This window comes from Apteryx rowi, unplaced genomic scaffold (assembly GCF_003343035.1).
Source record: "Apteryx rowi isolate R43461 unplaced genomic scaffold, aptRow1 scaffold_494, whole genome shotgun sequence".
In the NCBI taxonomy this organism is placed as follows: domain Eukaryota; kingdom Metazoa; phylum Chordata; class Aves; order Apterygiformes; family Apterygidae; genus Apteryx; species Apteryx rowi.
Genome location: NW_020450754.1, coordinates 361,947 through 371,576, shown reverse-complemented (window position 1 = coordinate 371,576; position 9,630 = coordinate 361,947). Strand labels below are relative to the sequence as shown.

The window sequence follows — 9,630 nt, the reverse complement described above, 5'->3', positions numbered from 1 at the left end:
CCCGCGGGGCTGAGGTGCCCTTGGGGGGGGCTGAGGTGGGGCCCCCCCCTGCACTGTCCCGGGGGGCTGAGGTGGCCCTTGGGGGGGGCTGAGGTGGGGCCCCCCCCTGCACTGTCCCGGGGGGCTGAGGTGGCCCTGGGGGGGGGCTGAGGTGGGGCCCCCCCGCACTGTCCCATGGGGCTGAGGTGGGCCCCGCTGTATCCTTCCTGGTGGCTGCGGTGGCCCTTGGGGGGCTGAGGTGGGTCCCTGCGCTGTCCTGGGGGGCTGAGGCGGGCCCCTGAAGTGGGCCTGCTGTCCCTCTCCACCTCCTGGGGCCCAGAGGCAGATTGCTGGGTCCCTGAGGTGGGTCTGCCATGGCCGTGGCACCCAGGGGCCCCATGGGGACAGCCTCACAGGACGGGTCGAGCCCCTGGCGCTTGTGCCCAGGGCAGGGAGCACCGCTGTTGGGGTCCCCTGGTTGGTACCCGCTCAGTGACCACCCCCACGTACGGGTGAAGGAGCCCTGGCCGCAACTAGCGTGTGGACTTGGGTGGGAGTAAAGGTAGCGGCTCTGCCGGTGTTACTGCTGTGATGGGAGCTCCCTGCCCCATCCTTTTCCGAACCCATGCTCAGGAGTACTGCAGGGAAAAGCTGCAGGCTGCCTGGCTGGAAAGCTCAGCAGCAAGCTGTTGCAACCTTAATTTCTTACGTCCTTTGCTAACTGACCTGCTGGAAGACTCTGTTACTTAGTTTATTGCACGATCAGGTTACCCAAGCAATTGGAGTTGTGTATTCCTTTTATGATCGCTCTGCTGTTGACTAATATTAATTTACCTGCAGAAATCGATTAGGATTGGTATAAAGGTTCTTTAGAAACTACTGTGATGGTGTCACTAAGGCAAGGTATCTAGTGGTGTGGTAGGTGTGAGACTGTTTTGACTTTAAGCTGTCAGTTAGTACCTACTTGCTATGCCCTGAGCTCCATTCAATAAATTAGAAAGTGCAAAAATTGCAACCTAATCTGTTCCTCTGTTTGCCTGTTTTATAGGGGGGAAGGCATTACACCTTCATGCTAAAACATAGCAACATCGATCTTGGATTACTTGCTGCAGCCCAATGTTGTTTGCTTGTGAGGCTTGCTGGGTTTTCATGGCCTGAGTCACTGCTCTGTGTAAAGGCAGATTTAGTGGTACCTCTCCCCTCAGTTATACCCCTTGGCCCAATTTCTCCTCCTGTTCACAATCCCACAGCATCGCTGTGGCAACTACCTGCATAACACAGGAATGCAAGTAAGGTGTTGGGTTGATTGAAGTTGCATGCAGGTCCTGTACAATCATGGGAGAACAAGTTTTGCGACCAGAGGAATTGGTGAAGCCCAGGTTACTGTGGATTTGCATTGGCGGTTTGTCCTGCAAGGATTATCTGGTGTTCTGCAGGCTCCGATCATGTTCCTGTCCGTGGGGATATAATTTGCATGGCCCTCTCTCTCCTACCAAGCTCCCCTTTTCCACAGAACCTGTGAGAACTCGGCCCTGGTGCCAAATGTGGCTAAAGTTGTGCAACTGATCCAAAAGTTCAGGGGGAGGGAGTTGGACTGATTGCACAAACCTTGCTTCCCTAAACAAGGCCAAACACCCCACTCCTGGAACATGCTTGCACGGGGCTGTGATGCTGCTCCTGATTTCTCCCTACCCCCTGCTTTAATGCGTCTATAACCCCTTTGGGAGTGGTGGCTGCTGCCCCACCAGCAGCTTTGGCTATGTAGTTTATTCCTGTCCTAAACCTAAGCAGTGGGGTGATTTGTAAATAATCCTTTGGGTTTCTCCCAGCTCGTTCTGCTTCAGGCATTCAAGATGTGCTGCGGGTTTATACGACCTCCTCTGAAGCACCCGTGCTCTTGTGGCAGACAGCCTTTGCCTGCCTGCAGGACAGCGCTCCATGATAACAATGTCTTTGATCAGCTTTGCAGGATCTTTATCAGTGATTTATTGCGGCCCTCCATGGGGATCGGTGAAACTACTTTAGGGCATGTTCACCCAGCTTCAGGGCTTTTTGTAAAGGTGACTCCTTTGTATTTTGGTACAACTGACTACCTTTCTCCCGAGCTGTTTAGCAGGCAGCAGGATTCCTTCCCTGTGCGAGGCTGCCCCTTGCCATTGCAAGGCTTCTGACTTGTGCTGCTCTGTGCTTGTGCATTTCAATTTCTGCCATTCCATAATGACGAAGGTTTGACTTCTCACTGTTTAGAAGTCTCTGTGCCTACTTCCCCACCCCCCCTTCCCATTCTTGCTGGAGATCCCTTAGAAAGACATGTCCAAGCAAGGGCTTTCCAATGTGGCTGCTGCCTATGCATGGATCGTGATTCACTTAAACATCATGATGGCCCATGATAAATTTTGAAGGTGAATGCTTATCTTATTTCCATAATAACATACATGTCCATAATGACAGATCAGGCAGTTATCCATTCTGTTGGGGAAGTCATATGGGAGGAGAGAAAACTAACAACTTTCTCCCTGTTTCCTCTGTCTTCAAGAAACGAATAAAAAGCCTCATTTCCATCCTCTCCTCTTGCCTATCATCCTTCACGAATTAACTGGTAGGGCTGGTAAAACATTTACTGGCCTTAAGGCAAGTTGTTTATTTACCATCCTGGCTGTAACACCGCCTGTGGCAGGGAGTCATATTTCTCCAGTGTTTTGTGGCCCCCCCCAGGCAGTGGCCCACACTGGCTACCTGGGGTGACCTGCACTGTGTCAGCATGCTGCAGCCTTGTTGTGGCTGGAGAGCTTGCTCCAGCCATAAGCCCGTGGCTTTGAGACTCATTCAAACAGGTTGATGAGTGAGTGCCTGAGAGGAGAGGTGCTTGATGGGACTTCTGCTCATGGTCCCAGCTGCTCTGCAAACTCCGATCTTTCTGTGCTCTCGGAGCCTGTTAGACTTTGTCCTGTGAGAAATATGACTGTCCTAGATGTGTGCTGTCCCAAAGCTGGGTGGAAAAGCTGAAGTGCTAGGGTTTTACACAGAGCAGAGCACCCTGCTAAATCTTACTCAAAGTCTTTCATTTTGATGTGCCCGGTTTTGGTACCTGTGTTTCCAGATTGGGGCTGGTTGAAGTGCCTTAGTCTCGGGAGGGGATCCTAGTTCCTAGGAAGCAGGTTTCCCCAGCTTGGTTCCAGTTACCACAGTGCTTCACCCCGGTTCCAGGAGTGCCTCGGGGCCACGCTGTCCAGCCATGGCCCAGCCTGGGTGTGTTGGGCACCCTCTGAAAAATGGCCACAAGGAATAGGGCTGCTCCAGCAAATGCTGACGTCGCATGGGCTCAGAGGTTCTGTAACATTTCCCTTTGCCCAATTCAAAACAACATCCCACTTCCATTTTCATGACGCTTCAGCAGTTATTCTCTAGCAACAGATTTTTTTTTTCTTTTAGCAACTGTTTGTGTAGGGGGCAGAGAAAAGATAGATGAGCAGCCTCAGCTTTAGGCTAGCAGCTCCCCTTACTTGCACCATGCCCTGCTCCCCCATATAAACCCTCCATCTGTGCTCTTCTCCACTCTGCATGAAAACACCTTTCCCATAGGGCTGAATCCTTTTTTGTCCTGCTCCCGTAGGTGGGAGCCCTAGGGACAGAGTGGCCCTGGGCCCAGTGCTGTTGAGCAGCTCTCCTCTCAGCAGCAGGGGACAGGGCTGAGCCAGGCTGGCTGGGTAAGAATGTGTCCCTGCACCCTCAAGAAACATCTCTAGTGAAGTGTAGCCCTTCATTGCTGTCCGTCTCATTGGTTTCACTTGTTCCAGGGACTGCAGTAGAACGCTGTATTGTCTAGTAGTTAGACTTAGGGCTGTGCATGTGACTGTGCATTAGTTATTTAATACCATGTGCCTTGGTTTCTCCAAGTGAACAACGAAGGTACACCCCCCAAGCGTGCTCACTCACAGTTTGAGCTCTTGTGATAAGATGCTTTGCAGAACTAGGGTCTTAAACTAGTCGAAGGAATGGCCAGCAGCTCCTGGGTTCATTGGTGTCTGCTGTAGCAGTATCGCATATGTAGCGTTGCATTCTCCCTGACTGTAAGCAAGTGTTTAACAGATTGGGGTGTGTGAGTGTGAGGAAATGCAGAGTTCAGCTGTCTGCACAGAGGAATGGACTAACAGTGTGAATGTGCCTCAACACACTTGTCTAGACTACTTTTTTCCATGCCCTCAGCCTACAAATATGCTGTCATCCTGCATCAACCCTTTCACCTTTATCAGAGAGAGTGCTGAAACCTAGAAACTGAGTCTCCCAGCTCAGTTTAGTGCCTGACTTGCCTCACACAGGGCCTACCTGCTCCTGGGCACTGCCATGAGCCTTGGAGCTCTTCTGAGTCCCACCGTGTGTGTCTCTCTATCCCTCCCTTGAGCAGCAGGGCCAGCAGTTCACTGCGTGTGCCCTGAGCATGGTGCTGAAGCACAGACTGGAGCAGGCCCCTTCTGCTGCTTTTCCCCTGGGGAGATGGTCTTCAGTCTCTAATAAAACTCTTCACCTCTGGAGATGTGGGAAGGAATACAACTGGTGCTTTCCATGAACACAACAGCAAAGGCTGTTTCCTCTACAGGGAGCAAGCTGTTTGGTTGCAGCATTCTGCTGGAACCAGGCTTGCTGCTTTGAGGATTTACGCAGGAAGTCCCTGTTATAGCAGAACTGCAGGATTACTGTTGCCTTGCTCCAGGACATGCTTAGTTGAGAAGAGCTGAGCATTGCCTTCTTGCCAGGTCCTCCTCTATTGAGGGGGGGAGAGGGACTGGAGGGAGGTTCAATCCATTTCTGGATGTTTCTGACTTGAAAGTGCTGGCAAAGGGGACCTGGGGTAGATTCTGTACCTTCATGCTGCTCATGCAGCATGGGAGAGCAGAAGGTAGCAATCAGGAAGGGTACAGTGCCAAGCCAATAAGGGAGTTTAAGAGAAAACTCACACCTATAATTGGCAGTTAACAAGGCAGCCAAGAGGTCAGTGGACAAAGTGGACATGGAGTGTGGCCAGACTAGGTTTGCATCCGCTTACCTTAGTAAGTACTTGAATGCCGTCTACAAGTCTGCAGCTGTGCATGCTTCTGCTGCAGTAGGGGAGGCTGAGGTTTGTCATCTCACCTCTTGCCCAGGCAGAGCTGTCTGTTGGCTGACAACTGCCATGCTTCCTGGTTTCCCCTTCCCACTGAGTCCCAGCGTCCTGCCTCGGGCAGTGTGTGAGCACCCCACGCAGGCAGGTCTCAGTGCTAGGTGCTAGTGTGCATGCAGGACAAGCTGTCCTGCTGCAAACCCAGAAGACAGCGAATCTCTTGGAGCCCGTGGCTAAGCACAGAAAAAGGCAAGAGCAGCAGCTGGGATAGAATATGAGCCAGGTCGCACACAGGCTGTTTGAACACTTCATCTAGCAGGATGAGATTTTGAGAAACTGATGCACAGACACATCCCAAACTTTCCAAGTAGAAGGTGGCTTAGCAGCCACACACCGAACATCCTTGTGTGAGCAGGGCTCTAGGCAGACAGTGAGTTGGTAATTGTCTATCTGAACTTACAGATAAGCACAAGATGCATAATGGAGTCATGAGTTCAGTCCATCTTGCCAGGCCCTGACCAGATCAGGTTCATATGAGGTTGCAGGCAGCTGTTCTCCAGAGGGAAAGTAAAGCATCAGGCAATGACATGATGTGGCCAAGGCTGTGCAGCAAATTACTTAGCAAACCAAGGCATCTAGACAGCTTATTTTCTTGCTCCAAATATGCTCATCTGGAGCTTGGTGGGAAAAGCCACTCTTTTCTCTCTTATTTCTCTCCTTTCTTGTCTGTTTGCCTCAACAGTCCAGCCCAGAAACTCGTGTTCAACAGAGTGAATGGCAAAAGGCCACAGGTGCTGCCACAACATGTTTCGGCCCCTGAGGAGTGCTACACTTTGGCTCACGAGGAGAATGTCCGGTTTGTCTATGAAGGTGAGAGCGTCTGCATGCAGGGCCGTCAGCGCAGACACCCACTTGCAGTTGTGTTCCAGGTGGGGGGCTGGATAGCACAGGGTCCCTCCCAGGTGAGTGCTGCATTGCGGCTCCCTTCCCTCGCTGCTGGCTGCTGTGCCTGCAGCCAGCATCGCCTCCGCACTGCCTTGCCCAGGCTCTGCCTTGCATCAGGGATCTCAGCGGCTGGGCGATGGCAGAGTCAGGGAACCCCAGCCTGTGCTCTTAGTCTCCCTTGCGCCAGCCCCAGGGAGGACTGAGGCTACTGCTCCTCTCCCATGCGCAGCACAGCCCCAGGGCTGGGAAATTCCCTTACCCCAAACCAACCAGTGCCTCTTCCAGAAGAGAAGAGCTAGCAGAGTTAAGTGGGGGCAGAACAAGCTGGCAGGATCTCCCAGCCCTGCTCCATGCTTGGATGGGAAGGGAGAGCCCAGGGCCAGCCTGGTGTTCTGCGCATGATCTGAAATGAGGTGGTTTGAGCTACTGGACTCTGCCTGCCCCAGGGGCTCGCTCCTCTCATCTGCCGCACATTCTCCCTCTCCCAGCCTGGCAGCAGGTAGAGCAGCAGCTAGACGACAGCCAGAGAGGGGAGAACGTGTGCGGCCCTGTGCAATACGTAGAGAAAACCCCGAACCCCGGACTGAAAAGTAAGTGAAAAGCAGTCCCAGTGTGTGGTCTCTAGGGTGCTTCAGGCCTGCAGGCTTAACAGTGGAATGAGTTGGTATGGTCTCAGCCCAGGCCACAGACAAAGCTGCTGAGCAGGGTTGTATTCTAGTATGGGAAGGAGGAATGATAGGAACATTCACATGGGACTAAGCACGTGGAGGTGTCATGGTTGAGATGGAGGCCTTAGCTGAACTGGGTTGGGTGGAGGTGGATGTGGTAGGACAGTGTTTGGGGCCAGACCTGCATGAGGAGCCTACTGCTGGAATAGCTGGAGGGTGGGGTATGTCCATCCTTGTGGTGTCCTTCCAGTGCTGAGGCAGCTTGGGGAGTGCTGAGGTGGGAGCAGTTGGCACCTAGCACCATGGTGTAGATGTCCCACCATTCCTTCTCAAGGGAGCCCAAACAAGCAGGACATCTGATTTATGGCTGATTTACAGCACTTCTGGAAAAGATGTCCTCTCCAGTGGCCAAGGTGGGCTCAACATCGTGCTGGAGAGGAGCCCTCTGCACCAGCTCCTGCCATGCTGGGTCCTGCTGTTGGGGACCTGTCTCTCCTGTTCCCTGGGTTAAACAGGACCAAGCCAGAGTGCAGTAGGGATGGGTGGGTAATGTGCTTCTCCAAAGGCAGCTGGAACAAGGTCTCCAGGCAGCCAAAGGTTGCTCTGAGCTGGAATGAATGCACCCTGGAGAGCAGCCTCAGGGCTCCCTCAGCATCCATGAAGAGAAGGTCCCCATAAGGTATGACCCAGCCTTGCTGTTTGGGGGACAGGGCACAAGGACCAGGAAACCTTGGGGTGTCACTTTCCCAGGGAATAAGGAATGTGGCTCTGATGGGACCACCCTTTGCTGTACTACCTTCTCCAGCTGCTCTGCTATGCTCTTTTCTTTCTCTCCTTCCTCTCTCTTTCAGACTTTGTTCCCATCGACCTGGAGGAGTGGTGGGCACAGCAGTTTCTGGCCAAAATTGAAAACTGCTCATAAAAGGGAAAAAAAAAAACTCATAAAAGCTAAAAGTATCTGGTCAGAAACCAGAATCGGCGAGATTTAGAAACACCTTTTAAAAAAAAAAACAAAAAACAAAACAAGTGACCCACTCTCCCAGCCCACCGAGGACAGCGGGAACGGACCACAGCCATGCCCGGCCGAGTGCCCCCTACTCCCTGCCTGCCTGTGCCCAGCATGGGGGCAGAGGAGCTGTGTGTGGCCGCAGCCGGGATTCCTTAAGTGCCAGTTTTCAGACAGTTGCAGCTCCTGCAGCCTCTAGATCCCACGGACACTGCAGTGCCGTGCTGGGTGGACAAAGGGAGGAGTGCAACCCTTCCCACCCTCACGCCATAACCGCAGGATGAGACGGGAGGTTCTCTGTAGCCAGGACTGTGAGACAATAAAGCACTGAAACTGCCAGTGGAGAGGCGCTTGCTGGCCTGGGAGGATTTGTTTGCGAGAAGGGGCTGTCACAGCAGGGGCCTGGCTGAGCTGGAGGGCTTCTGCTGACATTGGAGGGTGCTGGGTTGTGGGAGAGGAGGGGTACGTGTATGTGTGTGTGTGTGTGTGTGTGTGTGCACACACACCACACCCCCTCATGACAGCTTTGTTGGTAGCCCACTACCCAAGTGGCAAGCTCTTCAGCTTACTCCCTGCTTGGGTTGTATGGCCCAGCTCTTGGGAAGAAGGCATTAGAGCATCTCCAGGTCTTCTGGCATGGCTCACCTTGGTGCTGCATCCTTCTCTCGGGCGGGTGCGCTGCCTCATGTCTCATCGTCCCTGGCCCAGCCAATGGCTATTGCTGCCCCAGGGTGTGTGTTTGGAGGGGGGTGGGGTGGGGGGGGACACTAGTACCTGCAGGGCCTGTCTGCTCTGATGGCATGTGAGAAACTGGGCCGCCTCTTCCCTCCACCTCCCATGGCAGCACCAGCCAGGGAAAACAAACTGGCTGGAGAAGAGGTGGACAAGCTCACAGCTTTGGGCAAGGGTTTGGCCATGGTGGCTTCAGCAGGCAAGGTGCTGTGTGATGCACTTTGTGTTTTCTGTGACAAGCTAGCCCCAAGGACCAGCCCRCTTGGAAGCTACTGAAAACAGTGGCTTTGCCAGCTGTACCAGGGCAGGGGGTGCTGGAGGAATGAGGGGTGTGGAAGTGGCTTATGTTCTGTCCTGGTACCTGGTAAAAAACTCCAGGTGAGTTGTGGGCTGGGAGAGAGGGGTGGGTGGGTGGAGGGACTAAATCTGGCTCTGGCTCCTTAAGATCCCTGGGCATTAGATCCCTAGAGTGCTGTAAGCTCTGAGCTGTGCCTGCCCCTCCCCATGTCCCACACCTTCCTCTAGGATGTTCCTTACCCTTCCGGGAGAGCCCTAAACGGCCCAGGCAGATGCACGAGCGAGGGACTGGAAACCAGAGGGGGACAGAGCAGGAGGGGCAAGCGGTTGCAAGCTGCATTTTCTGCACAAACCTTGCGGTGAGGAAATGCCGGCACATTTGTAGGATGCTCACCTCGTGGGCAGCCTCCCTGACAAGGCATGCCCTATGCTTGCCTAGGCTGCGTCTGGGGCAGGGGGCGCCCAGGAGGCTGAGCACCCTGAGCCTGGCAGGGGCAGGACTAACATGGCTGGCCACAGGCTCTGGCCCTCCACGCAAACACTTCAGCTGCACAAGGGGCTCGTGATGCCAAGTCTGAGCTTGGCCGGAGGAACAGGGCCAGGCGCGTGCAGTGGCAGGGACAGCTCCTTGGCAGGCAGGGGGTGGTGGGAACGGGCCTCGGTGATGCTCTGCAGCAGGTACATGGGTGCCAGGCTCAGCTCTGCACCACTGTCACCCACCCTATGCCTCAGAGGCCCTCAAGGTTGTTATGGTAAAAGCCATTCAAGGGCTCTGCCTCCCTCTTGGCTGCCAATGTGCAGAGCCCCAGCCCAGTGAGCACATTGCCTCTGCTCCATCCCSTTCCCACAGCAGGGGCTCAGGGCGGAGAAGGGAGCTTATTCCTCCATGCAGTGAAAGGGATGTG

At 54.0% G+C, this 9,630-nt stretch overlaps 1 protein-coding gene across 1 annotated transcript; it reads left to right on the top strand.

The window, feature by feature from the left end:
• The first annotated feature begins 4,987 nt into the window (after nt 1-4,987).
• Nucleotides 4,988-8,040, top strand: MCRIP2 (MAPK regulated corepressor interacting protein 2). The gene is made up of 4 exons (XM_026079180.1): nt 4,988-5,007; nt 5,820-5,947; nt 6,511-6,612; nt 7,542-8,040. The coding sequence occupies exons 1-4, from the start codon at nt 4,988-4,990 to the stop codon at nt 7,610-7,612; spliced, it is 321 nt and encodes a 106-aa protein (XP_025934965.1). The 3' UTR covers nt 7,613-8,040.
• Nucleotides 8,041-9,630: the final 1,590 nt, after the last annotated feature.